The sequence below is a fragment of the Dendronephthya gigantea genome, unplaced genomic scaffold (assembly GCF_004324835.1).
Source record: "Dendronephthya gigantea isolate DGI-Jeju-01 unplaced genomic scaffold, DenGig_1.0 000002F, whole genome shotgun sequence".
Taxonomy (NCBI): domain Eukaryota; kingdom Metazoa; phylum Cnidaria; class Anthozoa; order Malacalcyonacea; family Nephtheidae; genus Dendronephthya; species Dendronephthya gigantea.
In genome coordinates, this window is record NW_021163012.1 from 3,418,836 (window position 1) to 3,441,846 (window position 23,011).

Below are 23,011 nucleotides of genomic sequence, written 5' to 3' on the forward strand. Positions count from 1 at the left end.
GAGTTACACTCGTTCGGTGTTGTTTGATACAGTGTTATCTCACAGTCACACTGTTAGAGATATTAATTTGCGAAACTTCTGTGAATTCCGATAGTTCTATATGTATTCTCAGTTGTTACAGCATGGATGTTTAGTTATAAGCTATTCCTTACTGATCTACTATTGTTAACCGTAAAAGACGAAACATGAACTGGACTATACTTTTTTAAAACATAAAGCATGTATGTATATTCACCTAAACTTCTTGCTCTGAATTTTATTTGAGGGAAAACAGCTAGGCCGATGATGCGTTTCTATTCTTTTTATTCATTTACTGACATTTTAAGCATTTCAATGATTTTAATTATTTTATTTACGAATATACTAATACATGTTTTACTAAGACCTATGAATCCCATCAGCACCGCCAAATCTTGTTTGAAAGCCATTTCCAAATTTCAATTTCCGGAAAGTGTGTCAAGTGCAACTATTTATAATAGTTGTAAACCGTAACATCGTCGCAACAATCAAAGTGGACAGTCTTTTCTGAAGTTATTCAGAGCAACCAATTAACTTTCGATCTAAATGCGTTTTTGTTCTAAGTCGTGCGAGCACATTTCTCAATATCGTATTAGAGTGTGTTCACACGATCCAAATTTATCGGATCCCATTCACTTTAGATTGATGTTTTATAGCCTGTTGACGTGCAATGTATGTAGGTGATAAATCAACTAAAACCACTGAGTCGACTCTATGTGACCTTGATTGTCTATGCTGGACCCTAACGATAACTCGGCCGCCGTCTTTGATACCATTATGTAGCCAAAATGGATACCAGAGCCAATCCTTTGCTATTATTTTTGTTTTCACGGTCGACGATCGCGCCGGCAAAAACAATAGGAAGGGTCTGGCACTGGTAGCCAATTCGGCTTCAAATTGGCTTCAAAGATGGCGCCCAAATATCAGTTAGTTATCGTTCCTGGGTTTATAGAGTTCGCTGGCTAAAACCAATGCAGAATTTTTATCGAAAACAGACTACATACTATACCTCAGAAGTGAATTGGATTCGACAAAACTGGATCGTGTGATCAGGGGCCAGTTGTATAAAAGGCTAGTTAATTAACTTTTAATTGTAGTTAAGGACAGAATTGGCCAACCAGAGTCGTGTATTTCTGAGTTAACTAGGATTTAACTATTCAATTGCAAAATGTAAAGAGTTTTATATAGCTACAACCGGCCACAGACCTTTACAAAACCTCAAAGTTGAGTATTTTTGGTGGTGCTTTGAGTTCCAGTCGAACCAGAACTTCGCTCTCGAGCACCATTATTCACGACTCCCTCCACGACAGGCACGTGGTGTTTTTCCAGGCAAAACAGCCTCCGGTACAACTTTGCATACTCCGTTCTGAACTGCGAGCTGTAGATGCCGTAGAGGGCTGGGTTCCAGCAACTGTTGGCTATCGACAACATGATGAGACAATAGTGGAGCAAGCTGTTTGGATCGACTATGCCATATTTGCTCAACATAAAGCTTACCCGGCTGGGAATCCAACCGATTATGATCGTTGTTGAGGCTGCCAGCGCTACTTTGGTGACTTTCTTAATCGGGTTATGCTCAGCCGACATGACCGGCAGTCGTTTCATGGTGTGCAGTATATGCAAATATAGGAGGACCATGGATACGAACGGGACAATAGATTGCAGTGTGAAATCTATCCACGGAAACACCTCGTTAGCCACACTCAGTGATGTCCATGAGCATGATTGCTTTTCGGGGATGAATTTTGCCCGGAACAGTGTGGTGATGTTGATGATTATCCCCCACAGCCACACGAAGACCACGGCTTTGATCGCTTGCCCTGGTCTGACGGCGCGATACGTTTGAGGCTTGGTGACGGCGAGCCAGCGTTCAAACGTGAGAGCGGTGCACGTGTAGATTGATATGTATCCCAAGGTGAACAAGACCCACGCAGACCATATTGTACGGCAGAACACCTCCCGGTGGATCTCCCCCTCAGGCGTAGGTGGAAGGTATAGGTACCGACTGATCACCTGCAGTGAAGATATGGAATAAAGTCAGGGCCTTCTTGAACTGATGGGTTGGGGGTTCCCTTTTTCCGAATATTGCCTCCCACCCCAGCGAAGGTCTCAACGAGAAAGGCCACTGCTCTTAGAGATCATCATCCACCGACGCATGGCCCTGGAAATGGTTGATGCTTTGACATTGGTTAGCCTGGGGGAGCGTAAACTCTACCCAATTCCCAGGTTATGGCCGTCAATGCCGATGAAGAAAAACATGTATGAGAGCAATATTGGGAGCGTTTGCTCAGTCAATCACCGCCATTTAATGTAAATATTAGCGGAATTATCAACTATACTAATATACCTACCAAGAATATTCCCGATAAAATATCGGTCAAAGCCAAGCTGAATATGAAGATGTTGTATGGCTGTTTTAGATAGGATTTTTTCGTGAGGAGGACAAACAACACCAGGCTGTTGCCTAGCAATGCAAATGTCGCGATCAACGAAAATATGAGATACGTCCACCATGTGTTGCCTGCGAAAGCCATGCTTCTTGACGGAGGTCTACGGCTAAAAGAAACGATTCATTTTAAAGTTCATCCGGTTTTTATTTCGTTTTGACAACGTACTACCGTTACAGGGAACGAAAAAAACTCTTATTGATGGCTGCAAGTCTATATGTATAGCACAACGTTCATAAGAACTTAAGTTTAAGTGATCTGGACACATTCACCAATGTACAAGCCTATTTGTATAGCACTCGATTATATGAACTTGAGTTTAGGTGATCTAATTTCTGGACACATTCACTGATGTCAAGTCTATGTATAGCATTCCTGCGATCATTATTTATTAAGAACTTCAGTTTTAAGTGCATGATCTGCATGGACACATTCACTAATGTACAAGTCTATACATATAGCACTCGATTATATGAACTTGCGTTAAAGTGATCTCATTTCTGGACGCATTCACTGATGTACAAGTCTGTGTCTGTATGCATATAGCACGCGATCATTAGAACTTGAGTTTTAAGTGACCTGGACACATTCACTGATGTGCAAGCCTATATGTATAGTACGCGATCATAGGAACTTAGTTTTAAGTGACCTGCAGACCTGGACACATTTACTGATCTGCAAGTCTATATTTATACTATAGCACTCAATCATAAGAACTTGAGTTTTAAGTGACCTGGACACATTCACTGATGTGCAAGCTTATATGTATAGCACGCGATCATAGGAACTTAGTTTTAAGTGACCTGGACACATTATATACTAAGACGCGATCATATAAGAACTTCCTTTGATATTTAGACACGGCCGTCTATTGATGTGCAAACCAAAAAATGTATATTAGATCGTTCAAATGACTTTGAAAAGCATTTTACCAAATAACCTGTCTATTTTAAAAGATTGTAACACGTTTGGAAACGCACCTCAGCTGAGATTGTAAAACGTTCCGAAACGGCGACTCAGCCTCAAGTGGCTGAAATCCCATGCAAACCAACTCGACTGCCGGCGTTGCAATGACGCAGCAGAGACCATGCATGGGCAGAAAGGCCGCTTCGCCCGTGCGGGTGAAGACTCGCGGGTGGAGAATCGCTTTAAGACGAATATATGAATATGCCCACCCCCCACCCCCCCAATTAAGCTTCTAGCGACGGCCCTGCCCTTGAGGCTACAAAAACTCAGAAACTCAAAAACTTATGTCCAATAAACCACAGTTAATCAAAATGGGAATCAACTGGTATATCAACTTGTACGCAAAAATACCCCATGCAAATGTTTATCATGAATACAAAGTAATCGTCGAACCGCGTTGCTTTGTTGATCCAATTTGACAGTCGCTTTTAACTTAATTAATTTTATTTATCGCGGATAGTCGAATCAAAGACATATAAATAAAGCCTTCTTTATAGTAAAATAGAAACCAAACTTAAACATCACAGAATTTTAGTCCACCTACCTTTGCCGGCTGCGATCTTTTCAAACGGATGGAATTTTTAGTTTTTCGTTAAGTATGATGCAAAGACGCCTCTTATACAGGCCAATACACCAGGTGTATGTCTGCGTCGGAAAAGCGCGTGCAGTCGGTTCTTGAAAACCTTTTAAGCACTTAAACCACGTAGAAAAGTTTGAATAATTCTATTTTTACCACCGAAGGGCGAATACACATGCTTGCATGTCTTCCGCGGTAAAGTGCATTTGTGCAAAATATAAAAGAGTTTCGATTGTCGATTTTACCCGTATAGAAGGAAGAGCGAACACCGAAAATTTGTACCTTTCGCCAGTGGCGTAGCCAGCATGACGATTTAGTCATGCAAATTTTATGTTATTATCGCTATTCATTTTTTTACAAATTCATTGTTTTCACAGTCAATGAACACCAAAATATTAGCATAGGATGACTAAATTGCCGGGCTGACTACGCCACTGCCTTTCGCAATATCAAGAATTTTCTATCTGTTTAAAGTCAAACCATGCTCGGAACTAACGCGTGCAATCTCTACATGATTCAACAATGAATTCAAGCTAAAGCCTTGCTTTTTCTAATACTTGATCCCTTACCTTAATCGTTTTAAGCCGTTTTAGGGATGTGGTTTGCATATCCCTCAGTATGCCAGAGAGATGTTAGTATTGTGAGACAGAAGCTCATTGGAAAAAAACATTAGCCTTGGCTGACACGTTCGCCCCCACAGATTAAGGTCGGAAACATATTATGTTATATTATAAATTAACATTGAAACTCTATGGAATATTAATCCTTAATATAAATTGCTTAGTGATGAAAGTGTTGTAGAGAATGTCTCGGAAATCTAACGTCATACAATGCATTACATATATGTTGGGTTTAACAATTTTTACACAAAGGAAGAGGAGTTTTTAGCTTTCCAACAATGTTTTCCTTTGCATGTTGCTGTTGGGAATCAAATGGACATTCTTAAGGCCCGTTTACACTTGCGATTTTTGCTGCGATTTTGTGTGCGACTTTCGTCTTTTGATAGATGTGAACGAGTGAATTAGTTCCGGATGTTCAACTTGGAGCTTGTACACATCAGAACATTCGTAACTTTTTGCTCGTTCACATCTATCAAAAGAGGAAAACCACAAATAAAATCGCAGCAAAAATCGCAAGTGTAAACGGGCCTTATGCTGCACGGACACATGCATATATATACGGCATCAAGTATGCATTCATCACATTTTGCATTCAATTGGACAAGTTTGTTTTCGATGATTAACTTTTTATTTTTAAATTAAGTGCTTGATCATTTCTTGCTAATATTAAATGAGAAAGGCAATAATAAAAATCCAAAGAGCTGCAATTTCATGCAACCTAAAGATTAAATCATTAAGTTTAATATATCCTGCATAAAAGTCAGGTAATTGCTATTTCGGTTTTTTTTTCCTGAGATATCCTGTAGAAAGCAAAATAGTTCATGTATGCCTTTCCATATATATACTACAGCTACAGATACCAAGACGGGGCTATAATAATCCGATTTTTCATTTGTGGCGAGAAGGGCTAGTGCCCGTCTTTCTTCCGTATCAAAAACCCCTATATATCTTAGCAATGAAAATATTCCTGTTTTCTTAATGTCTTTTGTCGGCTCTTCATATAATTCCCTTTAAAGCTGTTAAGTTGTTGACCAGATGGCAAATGATATTTTATCATCAATAGCTTCTCATTTTGCCTAAATTTGCTGGTGAATTACTATCGCATTTAAACCTCTTCATTTATTCTGTGATGGATACTAATCATTACGAGATATATATATTATCGCATGCAAGCTATAAAAAAAATATAATATTTGTTTCACGTCTCTCCGAATTTAAAAACCAAGACTGATTTGAAGTGAATTGACAACGGTAACTAGTGTTGTAGCAACTGGAGGGACATATTTATATATTCGTGTTTTACTTTATACATTTCTTTTGAAATTACTTGTTTTCACGGTCTGCGAACATGCATGATTTATGAATCCATATGTCCACCCCACTTATCGATGTTGGCAAGACCGCTACCGATTAGTTGCTTTCTCTCAGGGACACCGGTAATGGATGGAAGCAGGGGCGCGAAAAACGTTAAGTGGCTGGGGTGTTCCATTTGCTCCATTTTCTCTCAATTGTGAGAATTCGACCGTAGCGGACCCCCTTTACCGGTCACAATTGAAAAGAATATCAGACGAAGAATGTCGCTCGGTCGAAATACGTTGCCTATACCGCCATTAAAGACTAGTTTCCACTCAGGAAAATTCTCCTTTGGATCGGGCAGGACAGGAAAGTTTCCTTTGTATAAACGCCGCCTGAGAACTCACCGACAAAGGAAATTTTCCTGTCCTGTCCGATCCAAAGGAGAATTTTCCTGAGTGGAAACTAGCCTTAAGGGTGGTTTTCCACTAGGCCGAATTTTTCGACCAAACGAAATTTTTCGCTCGATTTTCTTTTCAATTGTGACCCGTGAAAGGGATCCGCGACGGTAGATTTCTCGCCTAGTGGAAAACCGCCTTAAGTATGCGTCAATATTGAAGTTCCCTGTAACAAATATCCGCTCACCCGCCTTTCCTTTGCAATGTCCCGACCCCCTATATACCCCATCCATGCAATTACATGCAAACGTGTTTCTATAGATAGTTGAGACTTATAAGCTATAGAGATATATGGGATATAAAGAGAGTTGCATTGCTGGGTTGCGCTTGATTTTAGAAAGATGTCGCAACTACAGACCTGGGGCCGGTTGTATCAAGCGAGTTTAGCTTAAACGGTGGATAAGTCAAAATTAAATAACATGCACTCTTACATCTCTCTTGAATGAGTCAACTTGAATATTTAATTATGCATTGAATATGTCGTTGTAAACAAGATCGTTGAATTAAAGTTAAAAACATTTAGTTTGCTTGTTAAATAAAATGATAGACCGACCCCTGCATGTGTAAACTATTTTGTCACATTTAATGCATAATAATTATTTGCATGTCACAGCTTTTGATTTATTGTAACAACAATTCGTCCGAACAACTTGTTAATTATCTCATTAACAAACTGCCGTATTAGACGAAATGAACAATTATAACAAATCTTTCATTAAATAAATTCTTCATTGCAGAGCTTGTATACAAAAACGAAACTCAAGAATTCGATGGAATAAAATCACACGGTAAGTCATTTTCGCTTGACGTTTACGTCGCCCCATCGATCTATATACCTAATTTTTTATTCAAAATATATAACATGGACCTTTAATTAAGTATCGATATATTCACTATTTGTAAATAAAGTGTCAAGGTATATTTCAAAACCAAACAATTAGTTATAAGTCATTAGATTTTTTTCTTTTATCATGATATCCGAGTTTTTCACCTGCATCTGAGACGATCGAGAGCGTCTTAATTACATAAAAAAGAATAAAACACGCCATGCATGAGATCCATTTAAAGGGAGAATTGATTGCAAATCGGGAAAACATGTATATATATATAGCTACTTTAGGCTAAAAAAATCTTGCTCTAATGATAACAACGAATGATAACAACGTTTACACTTGCAATTTTTGGTCCCATGTCATGTGCGCGATTTTCTTCTTTTGGTAGATGTGAACGAGTGAGTAGTTACGAATGCTTTGATGTATAAGAGCTCTTACATTTGAACATCTGTAACTATATAATTCACTCGTTCACATCTATATAAAAGACGTAAATCGCACATAAAATTGCAAGTGTAAACGGGCCTCAAAGAGCAATGCAAGTTCATGCATTTCATTCTCGATTAATGTATTATATAGGTGACAACTATATACCTGTCATGCTTGGTTATATATTGAGTTCGTTTTAGTTTTTGTGTATATTGATTTAGAAAAATCTCAATAATTAACTAGACTAGAAGAATAGTTAACTAGACTAGAAGTATATAGTTCGCCGATATATGGTCACTGAAATTTAAGTTCCAGAAAAACATGAAGTCTTCTTAAACAAGACGCATGTTCTGCATGGCGTTAACTCCGGCTTGCCGCGCACGTGCCAGTCTTCAATATAAAGCGTCTGAACATAAACAATACAGTTCATACTTATTTAGATGCCTTGCGAACCTAAATGTTGTTCGAGCCCGACATTCAGAAGCACATCGTACTTTAAAAAGTATAGAAATTCAATTGTTCCAAAACTGGTAAATAAACCGCATGATACGTTCACTTTTTCTTACACTTTGCCTTTGGAATTCGCGCTTATATAGTTATTAAATCTTCAATCCTGTGCAAACTGCGACGTGTCAACGCGCCCATACACGACCACATCTTGTTAAACGACGAAATAGCAGAGATATTATTAAAATAGGACCAGAATCTACACGTATTAAATATATTCTTACCCCAATTCAATCTAAACTTAATCGAACAGCATCAAAAGAATGGTTTATTTGTTCCTCTATTGGAGGAATTGCCGTATCATGCGAGCGAAATCAAATCGCGCATCGGAAAATTAGACAAAGCTGTGCACCACAACTCTTTGGAGACAAAACTGTGACAAAGTAAATAGGTGGACGAAAGCTTCTGAGAAATGCGACATGTCCCGCGATAAATACGGTCACATACACTTTTCAATTACTATACTACATTTCGCCCCAAAACAGACTTGCGACGACGAAAAATAATGAAAAAAACAAAACCTAGGCGAACTTTCAACTCTGTCGCTCACGCCGGAGTAATAAATGCATGCATGTACCTTAATTCTATAGCCTATAACTATGCCCGATATAATGCTCTGCCTATCAGTCTGCAGATATTCACCTTAATTGTCGGTCATGCAGCTATAGTGTCTGACTCAATTCTGAAAGCTTTTCAGTTTAAAAAAACATCGGACAATATATTGCCTTAAAGATGATCTTTTGTTAAAAGAGTCCTATATCCTCGCGATGTTGCATGCACCTTTTGACAATTTTCATATACTGTGGAAAAAGCTAAATTTTTGTTTATTTATGGTTAAATTCAGAGCGGCAAAACTTACGGCATGCATTTTAAGTTTTTAGCAAAAAGTATGAACATGCATGCATCTTGCATCAAATATAGCCTCATATCAATAATGCATGCCTTATATAGCTAGCTACCCCATCATGTCTAGAATCAGACTGTGTTTATCTATATGCATAATCAATATCTTAGTTTAGTTTATGGCTCATTTACGTGATAAATGTGCTCCTAGATCCTCGTCTATATTTATATTTGACTGCGTGAAAAATACCACGTAATGACGAGATCTTTTAGATATTAGAGGACATTTATATGAACCTTACTTTATATATGTTTGTATGTTTGTATATATATATATATATATATATATATATATATATATTATAATATATATATATAGCCTATATATATATAGCCTATATATATATATAGCCTATATATATATATAGCCTATATATATATATATAATATATATATATATATATATATATATATATATATATATATATATATTCATTTACATAATTCTTAAAAAATTGGCATCGCTACTCTGAGTTTCATGCCACAGAGGCAATCATCAGGCGACATCAGAGGCAATCATCAGTATATATATATATACTTTATATACTTTATATATGTTCATTTTCCTTGTATGAGCATATAACTTCTTTAAATCATAACAAAAAAATGGCGAAAACTGCAGTATATACTCTGTGAAAAATATATATACATGCCGCCCGTAATTCCACCGTTATGTATAGACTGCATGATGTTTTTATCCGAAGAGCAAACTGTAATATCTAGATGTTAAAATACAAAACAGGGTATATATTCGAAAATGTAGTTCCAAAAAAGCTGAGAAATAAGAGGCTCGTCTAAAAGATCCCAGAAATATCCTCCGGGGTCCCCCAGATCTCGTGCACTTCTCTATAGACACACACCTCTCGACTTGCAGGGATCAAAATTTTGTCGTCGAGAACATGAATTTATGCATGCAATGGCAGTTAATTTTAAAGTGCATTTTAAAGTGCGGACATGCCCGCGCTCAGCGATTTGTGCGCGCGATTCTGATCCATGCACGCAATGAGGTTTTAAGTACGCGTGGGATTAATCATAAAAACACCTTGAAGACATCAACTAAAAACTTTCTTCGGGAAAATGTAGTCAAATTCTATATATATTGACTCGAATAAAATAGTTTTAAATACCCTAGCCGTTCTTCGTAATTAGACATATGCATGATATAATCGCGATTTCCTCAAAGGACCATGCATGCAGTCCTCAGGAAAACCGCGGATACTGATATCACTTTTGGCTTGGCTTTAATTAAGTTATAGTTATTTCCTACAGTACTGCTATAGACGTTATTAAAGTACTTCACTAGTGGATTGAACTTGATTTGGACGAAAACACTTCATCCCACTATAACGATAACGATCGTCTCGAGTACAGAAATTGAGACGCTCTCAGCTTGATCGTAAATGTTAAGTTCTAGAGCATTCAACCCATGAGTTTGATTCACGCTATAATCTATTAAAATATATTCGTCTTTTAGTTATATAAAAATTTAAAGTTGAGGTTCGAAAAAGCAGTACTGTACAACAGTATATATTTACAGAATTATCTTTATTTTGAGGCGCAATTCTCAATTTTAATTTATAAGTAGCTTGACACAAAAATTGTTCAGTATTTCTCACCTTGAATAATATCGTTCGTGTGAATGAAGTCCGATGATTATGTTCTACCGTCCTGCTCGACTTTGCCGCATCAAAGATTAAAATTTATTGCGTTTAATAAACCATATTCCATATGGGCTTGGTATAGCTATGATTGGTCAATAAAACTCTCATTCACATTCTCGACCAATCAGATCGAGTTTTACATAATGGGCAGGTGCAGCTGGATAGCTATTAAGTGAACAGCGTGATATCAATAAGTACAGTTTTATTCAATTTTGCTTATATATGGATGGCAGTAAAATATTAATATTGTTTTTCCATATTGCTTTTTTGAACAGCTCCCTAATTATTTAGAGCTGTGGCCATGCGATGTTTGGACAATTTCTAAAAGGTTCATGCACCAAATAATATAGAGAACTGTTAGGTTTCAGTATAGGACTTGCCATAAACTTTACGAGATTGATTTTCATTATATTTTCCAATCCGAGTATATTTATATTGAAATTGCCCACTTCAGGCATTAAATCGTTAAATGCGTAAATATATAATTATAATAAAAATGCAAAATTCAAGTAGAAAGCAGAATTTTAACATATAAATAGAGCAAGCTTCGATTGTTTCTTAATTTATCGTCTGCAGTAGCGTGGCCTGGCTATCTAGTCCTGCATGTATACTATATTTTGGTGTTTATTGACTGTGAAAACAATAAATAGCGAAACTAAATTGTCAGATTGGCAACGCCATGCACTACTTAAACCGCAGAAATTGGTGTTTATGAAGTTTCAAGCTGAAAATCTAATCACTGGTTCACAATTGTGCTTTTCTTTATCGCTATCAAAGAGAATACTATTGAACAACTTTGAAAAGTTCAATTTCTCCTCTGAATACGCATTCTGCAATCTTTTGGCAGCGCATCATACACATCTGACATCTGTCAAATGGCCATTTTGAGGTCTAAAGTGTACACAAGGTTATTATTTCAGACGATTCGTTTTTGCCGTGTACAAGCTTCAAATCTTTTGTGTAAGACATATTTTGTTGAGTATTTATAAATCTTTTTCTCACCAAGTCTGAAGCCTGAGTAGTGAGAATTGCGGCTAAGTACGTACTGTATGCATGTGGCGCAAAAGGTATTGCTCAGAAATACACGTTCATGCATTCAAACTAAGATTTCATGAATTATATATGTTTGACCGGGCTATTAACATTTGTTTTATTAAAACGAATTCTAAAAATTAGAATAAACAGCTTACGAGATTCACTTTCACTTAGTATATAATACTGATATAATATCTCGCTTTGTGCATTGTGTCATCTGTGTGTCATGATGTATCGATAACGTTTTGTATTTTTATAATTTTCCAAACTGCATCGATAGCGCTGTAATAAATATTTCGCTAAAAGTGACAATGTTGTACATATTAAAATCTAAGTCAGACTTGAACGAATGACCGATTATCATTAGTATTTCAGAGCGTTAGCCGCGAAGGCCCGAAAAATTATTTACACTTGCAATTTTTACTGCGATCTGTTTCTTTTGATAGATGTAAACGATTGAATTAGTTACTGATGTTGAAATAAGAGCTCTTATACTTCAGAGCAATCGGAACTATAATATACTCTTTCACATCTATCAAAAGAAGAAAATCGCAGCAAAAATGTAAACGGTAAACAAGCCTTCTTCAGACAGTTCTAATATGTTTGATGCGAATATAAAAGGCGTTGCTACACTGCAGGAGCTCATTGCTCCATGGTTGTATTAATATTAATCGAACGTGTCATAATCAGGAGCAGACTGCATGTCCAGCAAATTTGACATGGTTATACGCCAGGAGAGGCGCGTATTTTAGCAAGAATTTGAAAAACTCGTTGTCAGATCTATTCTTAGTTACGAAGATAAAAAGCTGGTGCATGGGTCTGAGAGAGTGCCCTATATGACCATTAAGTGCCCATCAGTGGATCGAGATAAGATTTACATTTACATCTCTGCGGGAGTAGAAGGCAATTACGGACAGGCTGTTTTGCAACGTTTTGGACTTTTCGTTTCAGTTCGTTTGATTTTGACCGATTGGCTTCGTTTCAGAAAAGGGAGTTTAAGATGACACAATGTGCAATGGTTCGTCTTCAGTTAAATCTTTTCCGGTATTTAAAATGCTTTGACTGAGCCAAAATGCGTATTCTAGGAATTTCTGGAAGGATTCTGTTTACTCTTTCCCCTCACCCCTTCTCATTTGACAAAATATAAAGCCGATTCTTTAAATTATTGGGAGGGGGAGCGGTGCCCTCCCCTTTCCGGCGTCATTGATTCCTAGAAGTAAACTTTCCACCGAGAGCATCTGGACTTCAGCATCCCAAGCGTATTTTTCTGTCGTAAGAGCAGATTAAAAAACGTGGTACTGAAATTGACTTTGCGATGTTACTGATTATACAGAAAGATCAATTAATACTACACAATAGAAAGATAAAAATTGCGAAACACAAGACAAGCATCAAGACAAATTTGAAATGACAAGTAATCAATGTTTGGAAACATAAAACAATTAAAAACTATGTGCCGTAGCCAACCGTTCGTTTAATGTTTCTCGTCAGTCCAACGGATTGTCCAACGTGGCATGTATTTAGGATGATATCTCCATAAGTCTCTTGCATAAAATTTCTAAAGGCAGTGTTACACTATATGCAACTTTTCTTGCAACTTGCAATGCAACTCTACTCCTGAGCCATCTAAAGTTGACAAATACGAACATTTCTAACGATCTGCTAACGTTTTCTTTGCATTTCTTCACAAATTAACATCCCTCAAAATTATATTTGCATCGCAAGTTGCAAAGAAAATTGCTCAGTGTAACAGCGAGACTTAAGAAACCAACCGTTGATTATTAATAGCTATTGGGGGAGGAGACTAAAAAGAAGATGCTGGGGTAAATGGAAAAAATAGGAATGTACGGGATTTTCATCATAAATAATGAAATCAAACATGAGCTGAATAATCTGTTAAGTCATCCATCAAGCGACTGACATTAAGCGTGGTTTTCATATATCGTAATTCATCGGCGATGGCTATTGTCGGTGCATGGTCATTGATGCATAAAATCCTTTGTCTATCGAAGAAAATTATATGCTTCATTGATCACCGACAGTAGATCGTGATGATGAATTACGAAATATGAAAACCAGGCTTAAAGGTATAGTTATAACCAAGCTCTTTGCCGCTCAGCACTCTAAGCTCACAAATATTATATTATGGTTAGCTCACAAATATTATGCTTGTTATTAAATAGTTGACGGTGGTGGAATTATTTCATCAAATGGAATTTACGAAACCTTTCAAAACTCTTCAGCCCCCTATCCCTGACATGAGCAAATTTCTTGCCCCAGAGCAGAGGCCAGATAGCCTCCAACATTTTATTCCAATGTCCTTTTTAGTCTCTTTTTTTTATGTATACACAACCGGCTTGACTCTAGCAGTTTAATTATTAAGCGTAATCTGTTATTCAAGTAGTTTGTGGTGATTTTTCGTTCTATAGATAAATTGGGCGAAGATATATGTTACATACCGACTCGATTTGACTGTTCATCCAAATTTACTGTGCATTATATTAACTGTGCATTTTACATCGCGTGAACTTGGGTAGATTTTCTATTTTTTGGCGAACTTGGTGAAACAAGACACGCATTCACTTATTCACATAAGTAAAAGCAGCTGCTCAGTCGTGGAGTGACTTATTTAAAGTATATATTATTGTTGCTCGAATGATTGACACGAATGAAACGAATATAGATTAAACCGTTTAACGGAAAAAAAGCCATCTGCATGACAATTCGCCTGAAAACTACGTGATTGTGCACTTAGATTAAAAATACTGATATAAGCGTGTAGCAATATTATTGTGCAGTCAAGAGTTTTAGTAAATATACAAAGTCAAGTTGTTCCGGAAAGTCAAAACGCAAAACCAGCGGCGTAGCCGCCAGCATCGATAAGCGTTTAAGTGCTCAGGAGGGGATATTTATATAGCTATACTCATGTTTGCTGAACGTAAAGCCTATCCATTCCTATTTTTTGCGGTCACTGGTAAAGTAAGGAATTTCGTTTGGTCGAAAATCCCGCCTTGTGGAAAACCACCCATAGCTAGACTTTCTTTTCAAAGCGACAAATTTCGATCGTTAGGACAATTCCTAGGCAGAATCTTGCAAAGGCAAACGCTCTTTAGGAGTTTTGCAAAACAGCGATTGTGATAAGAAATTAATCTTAAAATAGATTTAAGATATATTTTATAGTCAAGTGTGGTTGTCGAGAATTCGTCCCGAGTACGCTGTGATTTCATGAGATTTCGCGATTTTGACATTATTCCAATTTTGATTACTGTAAAAACAAAACAAAACAAAATATGTGAAATCATCTCAAAATCTAAGAATATATTCTGAAACTAGATTAATTATTAATTTTTATATGATTCAGGATTCATTATTTAAAACACGTTGATGCAAATTACATACGTAAATAGCGAGACAATTGATTCCTTTTATAGCTAATTGCTAGTTTCAGATTGAATTCAAAAGTCAAAGATAATTGTTTGCACTAACAATTTGTTACGCAAACGCATTTGCACAAAAGATCGAAAGATACATATGACTGTAAGATTATAGGAAAAGCAAAGGTATTCGTGTATATTAAATTTAGTTTTTTCGTCTTTTAAAATCTGTATAAATATCTATTTACAATGTCTTGCTTGTAACTTCCATTGATAGCTTTACAGGAAAACTGTTTTGCTAAATATGGGCATGCTTATCACCAGTTATCGCTCCAGTTTTACTAGAGTTTACCGATACGTTCTCGTTAAAAAACGGCAATTCTGGCAAATTTTGACATTTTTCTATCTCAATTTCTTTCTGCTGGTTAGATAAAAAAGTCCCTCGTTAATACTTCAGCGGGAGGAACGTTGCGTAGCTGAGAAGCCGCATTTTTCACTTCCTATGCTCAATAAATATGTAAATAAACACGTAAAAATTTAGCAATAATTTATGTTTTTGCCTGTCCTCTACTGTCTTTTCTTGCAGGTGATTTTCCTGCGGCTGGACTAACCTCCCTCGATCTAGATTCTTTTCTTGATACATGCAACCCTTGAACGGTATTGTCCGATGTTTTCCGACTCGCACCAGGCCGCTGCCCTTGTGATGTCCTTGTTGGTGACATCATCGGGCTCGCATAACGTGACCTCGAATCTTTCCTGGAAACGTGCGCACCGGAAGCAGCAGCCTGCGACACCTTCCGTCCGACGGGTGACGTCGCCGGGCTAACTTCACGTGACGACCTCCGACTCGGTTCCGCTCCTTTGCTGCCGGAGCGACGCCTTCCTGATTCCGCGACGCTGGTTCGCTGTGTCTTTCGTTGCGAGTCTCTTTCTTGTTGACGCCGTTTGCGAGTCTCCTGTCGTTCCTTTTCTTTCTCTTGTGCTTTGCGCTTCTCTTCGGCTTCCTCCGCCTTTCTTTTTTCCTCCTCTTCCGCCAGCTTGGCTCGTTGCTCAACGCATGCTCTTGCTTCTTCGATCATGTTCGTTGCCTAAAAACAAAACATAGAGAGTGAGATCATCACGTCGTGATCTGAGATCATCACGTCATGAGGTGCTTCTACAAAACTGAGTTACTATGTGTGGAGTTATTTGCACCCATTCTTCCTGCTACTAGTATGAAGGGCGCAAGATTAAAATTCTAAACTACAATTGACTGAAAAACGAAGAATTTCTGCATAAAAATAATACAATTACTCAAAATCTTCAAGTGCCGAAGTCATAAGAAGGAAATGATCATTCAGTTTTGTCGAAGATCTGGCTTCTGATTGGTTGATTTCTGTGCTCACGTCAGCTGGCTAATCCAATACAACTACGTTCAATAATGCCGGGGTTTTTTTTAGTCCTAATTGTCGTGAGAACAATTGTCATTGTCATCCCCGGTTGGTGCGATCTTCTTCTTTTCATAGATGCGAACGAGTGGATAAGTTCAAATCACTTATATGAATTTCTGACTATTCTCTCGTTTGCATCTATGAAAAGACGATATTTCCACAGAAATCACAGCAAAAATAGCGCAGTGTAAACACCTTATAACTTTCCTTACCCAAACATAAAACGTCGCGGCACCAGCGCTCACGTCTCTGATGGTATCCAGCTGATGCTGCTTCAAATACTCCTTCTCAGCGTAATCGGCAGTGGAGTCACTAACTTTGAGAGGATCTAAAGTCGTGACCTGCCTCTTCAGCCCTTCCTTCCCAGTTTTCCCAAGCAAGGCTTGCAGGTTCTTCCAGTTCTTCAGCGGTTTTTCTGTGTATCCCAAAAGCAGATACGTCGCAATCATGACCTGGTGTACGGCCTCTGGCGGCTTCTGGTAGCTTCGGATTTCCGATATGGTGCTTTGCTTTAGCTCGAGGATCTCCTGACGTATCCTCTCTAGTCGCCTCAGCCGATTTGCCAATCTTTCACCCTCGCTGAGTTCCACGCTGTAGTACTGCTCCAATCCCGCTTGTTTCACATCTTTTATAGCCTTTTCTAAATGTTCTAGATTCCTCCCCTGACAAGCCTCTTTTAGACTCTTCCCGAGTTGTACTTCCTCTCGAGTCTTTTCTGCTTCTTGAATAGGCGCTTTTAAACCTACATGGAATTAACGATAAAAAACCTTTAAACCTTGCAAGGCAGACTGGTAGGAATAAATAAATCATTTCACCAGTAAAATCGCTAAACGAGTGCAAATTATCACTATGCGAGTATCTGGAGCACAGAATAGCACTACTTTGTCAAATACTGATTAAACTGGTTCATAAAACATGCTGAGCACAGTGCCCTTGTTGAGTACTACCACTGCAGGTAGTACCCGTTCTTGGGCACGGTGCCTAATTTGATTTGGAAGCGCTATGCTCGACTTAAGCCCCGTTTACACTACATTCGATTTATTGGCACAACACGGCTAAAATGTGTACCCGTACCCATTTCATCTGTGCTCGGCCTTTGTTATGGTAGCCAGAACACTAATAAAGTTGGGTACGGGTACCAATTTTAGCCGTGCCGTGCCGATAAATTGAATAATTGAGTGTAGGGGTTATAGACGTCAGAAAAAGTGACGGGGACGGTGCTGGGCACTCAGTCAGAACGCAGCCTAAATCATCATACTTGGCATTTTAGCTTCTTTGGCCGTTTTGATAGATTTATCAAGCTTTTCCAGCTTTCTCGACTTCTGAGCAGCTTTAAGAGACGCTCGATGTTTCTTCTCTTTGTTGGCCTGGGCTTCAGCCAAGGCTTTCTTCTCCGCCTCTTGGGCTGCCTTACGACTTTCCTCGTCCTCGGCCTGTTATAAGGAGAAATGAAGGTTTGAAATGGCAGTATACGTATATGTTCACCTAATATGAAAGAACCCAGAAGAACAATTTTCAGTTGAGCAATGCCTTTTGACAGGTCACTTTAGAAAGTAGTTCGGACTTTAAGATAATTAAGTTTATTTAGTATAGATACAAATTCATACGAATCATACGAATTTATTACTACATCTAGAGAAAGCATGTTACTACAGCTAGAAAAACTGGAAAGTTTAGTCGCAAAATACGTAATTGAAGGGTGTGAAAAACATCGCCTTTTGTAATTTTGTATGAATATGCCATGACAGAGAATCTGAGTTTACCTGCTTGGCAGCTTCAGCAGCTAATCTTGCGGCTTCAACGGCCTCTTCTTCTGCCTCGGCCGCATCGTCTGCTATCTCTTCTGCCTGATCAGCCTCAGCATTCTCTAGCAACTCTCGTTCGGCACGTTCTAAAAACAAATAAGTGTATAACAAATAAGTGTATAAGGGATTAGTAAAGCACCTTCTTCATGACTCGTAGACAATCGAGGATGCTGTGTGATCTATTGCGAATGATCAATGAATCAGAAAATCTCTTTTGACGGACAAAGCATTTAGTGCAAACAAGGAAGAATTTCGTTTTAGACCAATCAGCGAATTTGTTTACATTTTTTGTTGCCCAATCACAATGCATAAACATTGACGATTTCACCAGGCTCAAAACGCTGTATAGTACTGAAATCATTCAAAAGTTCTGTATAAACATTTTGTTCGGCTCTATCCTGAACTAATACTGAAAGATAAATGAACAATATACAGCGTATAATCCTACAGAGCTCTTAGAAAGTAAATTAAATTTCATTTTAAGACGTAGCTATAATTACGTAGCCTACCTCTTTCCAATCTCTCTCGATCTTCCTCTTGTTGACGCAGCAACTCTTCTTTCTTCCATTTTTGGCTTGCTTCCTGTTCTTCTATCTTCCTCATTTCTTCCGCCATTTGCCTCTGTATTTCTTCCTCTTCGCGAATTTTTTCCTCTTCTGCCTTTTGACGAGCTAGTTCCTCTTTCTTGCGAGCAACCTCTTCTCTCCGCCTTTTTTCTAAAAAGTGAATATCGTAGTGTTACTGGTCACCTTGAGCTGATTGTAGAAAAGTTGGTTTGCTCTATCTAGGATAGCTGGGCGTTTTTTTTAAATCTCTGTAACTCTAAAACTACCCGTTGTTCGGTATAACTTTGATTCTACTCGATGACTTATTTTTTACAGACAATGCGTTTTCTAAAAAAATCCATCCGGCAGGACTGAATACAATATGAATAAGCACCTGCCAATTTATTATCGGGGTAGTTGCGGCCCTGATTACCATTAATCAATATACTGTATACATATGTACACAGTGACCACCTGTAAGCGCCTAATCACTTGATTTTTGTATCAGTAAACAATTACAATACACTAACTACAGCTAAACAGACTTCATCCTGTGCATATTACAATGGTTTGTGCAGTTCTAACTGGGCATTCTGTTCCAGTCGCGGCAATAGAATCGTTCCGAAAAATATATTATATTTATCAGTTGCTTACGGATGAGTTCAAATATAACCAGGGAGCAGCGTGGCAGCGTCTTCAAACAACTGAGCATCAAAATGAGTTTTCATACTAACTCCCTGACGAAGGCCCTCAGATCGAAACGTCGAGAAGTGTTTTGTTTATTTTAGGCAGTTGTTATACCACATTTGATGCCAGATTTGATGCTAAGTTGCTTACGGAGTTCATGATAATAAATAAATAGGCGCATATGATTGGTCAATTCGAGACCGGAAGTTAGGAGTTTTTCAAATATTTAACGCCGTAATCCAACTTATAAATTTCAGAAAATGGGTTGCTTGATTAGCCGCGATTGTAATATTGAATTACTTCTGCAGTTCTGTGTTCCAATATTCTATTCACTCTTTGTAAGTAAACTTACCTTCTTCTTGAGCTTTACCTAAAACGAATATTACAGCATTATAAAATTATAATGATATTTAGATGCAGAAAAACATTCTCCTAAAGGTATGACTCAATTTTGTTTGATTTTCAATATGCTTTTTCATACGTTTCTCTTTCTTAATTTTTTCATCTTCCTTTTGCTTGAGTTGTTTTTTTCTCTGTTCATTCTTTTCTTTCTCCTTTTTCAATCTACTTTCTTCAGCTTCTTTCTCTAAAACAAAAGATGTAAAACAACATTAACAGCAATCGCACACAGCAACAGTTTCAACAAAACTTCATCAATTCATGAGGATTAGTTACTAATTACAACTGTAAATACAATATATAAGATGTGAATAATTGTGAACTACTTACTTACCTTTCTGTTTTAATTCTTGTGCTTTTTTCATTTTTTCCTCCTCTTCATGAATTTTTGCTTGTTGTGCCCTTACCAGTTCTGCATTTTTGAACAAAGTAATTTTAAAAACATTAAAACTACCTTTCAATGTCTATAGCTAAATACCTCTGTTAATAAGGTTACCAAGTTACAACTGCCACTTTATTTTATCTCAGCATACCATTATAATAAAGCATCTTTATCTTGTTAATATGACTATCTTGGTGAGATATTTTTTTACACAGTGCAAATTTTTCTTGCAACTTGCAACGCAATTCTACTTTTGCGAGATGTATATTTGGGAACAACAAAACTTTTGTGTTTATTACGCTTCATGCACTTTTATTCTGCAGGACTCTTTGACACTAATTTGCATCTCTTAGAAGTAGAATTGCATTGCAAGTTGCAAGAAAACGTGCACTGTGTAACATGGCCTTTAGGCAGCCGTTTTAACAACTTGTCACTATATAGATTCAATATAGTCCACTTAGTTTTAAATATGTAGAGACTCTATAGCATGCAGCAGTTACTAATATAGTAAAGTATAAGTGGAACCATGGCATTCTGTTCAAGTACAGAGTTGCTCTGGACAGAATCCCAGAACCAACAGCAAATCTTAGCATATAATATTATCTTACCAATGTAGTAATTTTATTGCTTTATTGATTTCAGGTAAACATAAAATTGACTGAATAAAACTCACTAGAAGAGGCCTAGTTACCTGTGAATTCATAAAAAAGCCAGACAACATGAGCTCCCATGTAAAGTAGGCTACCGACATTTGTATGCAATATTGGTCAACATGAGGTGAGTTTCATTATAGTAAATCAGTCAGCACTTGATAGTGTGTTCATACCACAATAATTTGTACCATTGTTTCCTGAGTATTGTAATAATGAAGAGCTATTTGGCCTTACAACATAATTACATACATGGTACATTTGCCAATAGGTCCATTTATCCTCCTAGCTGTGAGGTTGGATAAATAGATATGGATGTAATTCTTTAGGGAATAGAATTATAGTGGGGTATCCCTATTGGATCTCCTATGGCAATGGAATTCTGATGCACTGTCGGAATTAACTCCTATTCAATTCCTTATAGGATTCCCTATAGGAATAGAAAATTCCTTTATAATAAGAAATCCTATAAAATTTCAGTTAGTTTCTATAGGATTCTCTATAGGAACATATTCCCCAGAGAAGGGGCCATGGCCAGTTCACCCAAAATCATTGGTGAATCCAGCATTGTTATTTTGGGGGAGTACCAAAAAGTACCAAAAAACACTCATGATCAACAACATTATAGTGTCATATATGTGCATTTCAAACCTGGTGTTGATTGATTAAATTATCGTCACAGTTTAGTACAGTAATATACAGGCCCGGAGTTACGGGGGGGTTTGGGGGGGTGTCATATCCAATATCCTGAGGACGGCCCTGGTAATATAACTTTTGGACCCTTAGTGTTAACGAAACTTTACAGGGGTGTGCACCCTAGCTTGTAAACCCCTGTAAATCCACCGGCACCACCACCTGAAATTACAATTTGCCAGTTACAAACGCTCTTGCTTACCTTCACGTTCTTTCTCCTCCTCCTTGGCATCTTGCTCCAGCCATTGAGCGGAAGGTATATTACAGAGCTCAACTTCGATCTCTGCAAAGCTGATTCCACTTCCAGGTACACGACGGGTTTTGAGGAACTCTAGCCATCGTCTGTGCGAGAAAAACTCGTCGTACACGGCTTGAAATAAGAACCTGGCATCCTTTTCGCTTATTGTACCGCATTGTTTTCCGTCCAACATAGCGAACTCCCACTGCAGGTCCTTCACAAGAAAATACCGTCGATCCATCTCGTTTAAAACGTCGAAAAATTCATAAATATCGCAAGTTTCGGAAGCGCAAATCTCTGATATGGCTGCTTCGGTTTGACGAACGCTGATGCCTCCAGGCCGGAGGGACGCGTGAACGGCCTGCAGTTGCTCGGCGTCGAGTTCCTCGGTGCCATTTCTGTCCGCATCGTTGAATATTTTTTGTAAAAGCTGGTCTTTGCTGACCAAATCGAACAAGAACGTCATTTTTGCCATGTTTTGGACTTGTTCTTGTTTACGTTGGTTACGCGAGTATTTCCGAAGGCCTGGTTACAAGAGCTTAAAAAATAAAAACATTCAGCGAACGTGCACCTATTGTCCATAATTACAATCATATCACAATGAACTTTCTGTAAGAAAGTCCCAAATCTTAATAAATATTTACCTGAGGATGTACAGGGTGTCCCAAAAAAAACGAAAACTATTGAAATCACTCATTGTTAAAATTTGAATGCCGTGTTCACGAATTTCAGCCCGTGGGGATTTATTGCAACTTGTAAAATGCCAAATGCTTTTTGCTGCTAGAGAAAGGGGACATGTCGAAGGACATGGTCCTTGAGATGGACATTTGAATAATGTTATCATATTTGTAAATTGTAAATACTGTTAATAAATATCATTTTCGCGAACAAGCAAATTTGACTGCATCATGATGCATGCATAAAAATGCTTATGGCAACCCCGATTTATACACTTGTGGGCCCAACAGAGTGCTTAGGCATTCAAACTCTAACAATGGCATTGTTATGGGTGATTTCAATAGTTTTCGTTTTTTTTGGGACACCCTGTATATTGTAATGAT

General features: G+C 37.8%; 2 protein-coding genes across 5 annotated transcripts; both read right to left on the reverse strand.

The window, feature by feature from the left end:
- Positions 1–295: 295 nt before the first annotated feature.
- On the reverse strand, positions 296–14,271 carry LOC114532746 (somatostatin receptor type 4-like). Of its 4 annotated transcripts, none has more exons than XM_028554354.1 (3): positions 14,207–14,271; positions 2,370–2,574; positions 296–2,031 (listed from the first exon to the last, which is right to left on the reverse strand). In XM_028554354.1, the coding sequence occupies exons 2-3, from the start codon at positions 2,550–2,552 to the stop codon at positions 1,237–1,239; spliced, it is 978 nt and encodes a 325-aa protein (XP_028410155.1). In that variant the 5' UTR covers positions 2,553–2,574; positions 14,207–14,271; the 3' UTR covers positions 296–1,236. The 4 variants fall into 4 exon arrangements, with proteins under 4 accessions (XP_028410155.1, XP_028410130.1, XP_028410146.1 ...); XM_028554329.1 differs by lacking the exon at positions 14,207–14,271 and adding an exon at positions 10,668–10,735; XM_028554345.1 differs by lacking the exon at positions 14,207–14,271 and adding an exon at positions 3,976–4,079.
- An 839-nt stretch (positions 14,272–15,110) lies between these two features.
- LOC114532776 (trichohyalin-like) lies at positions 15,111–22,498 on the reverse strand. The gene is made up of 9 exons (XM_028554365.1): positions 21,915–22,498; positions 20,322–20,399; positions 20,070–20,174; positions 19,941–19,958; positions 18,866–19,072; positions 18,315–18,442; positions 17,810–17,984; positions 16,764–17,293; positions 15,111–16,209 (listed from the first exon to the last, which is right to left on the reverse strand). Exons 1-9 carry the CDS (start codon positions 22,414–22,416, stop codon positions 15,670–15,672), a joined length of 2,283 nt encoding a protein of 760 aa, XP_028410166.1. The 5' UTR covers positions 22,417–22,498; the 3' UTR covers positions 15,111–15,669.
- Positions 22,499–23,011: the final 513 nt, after the last annotated feature.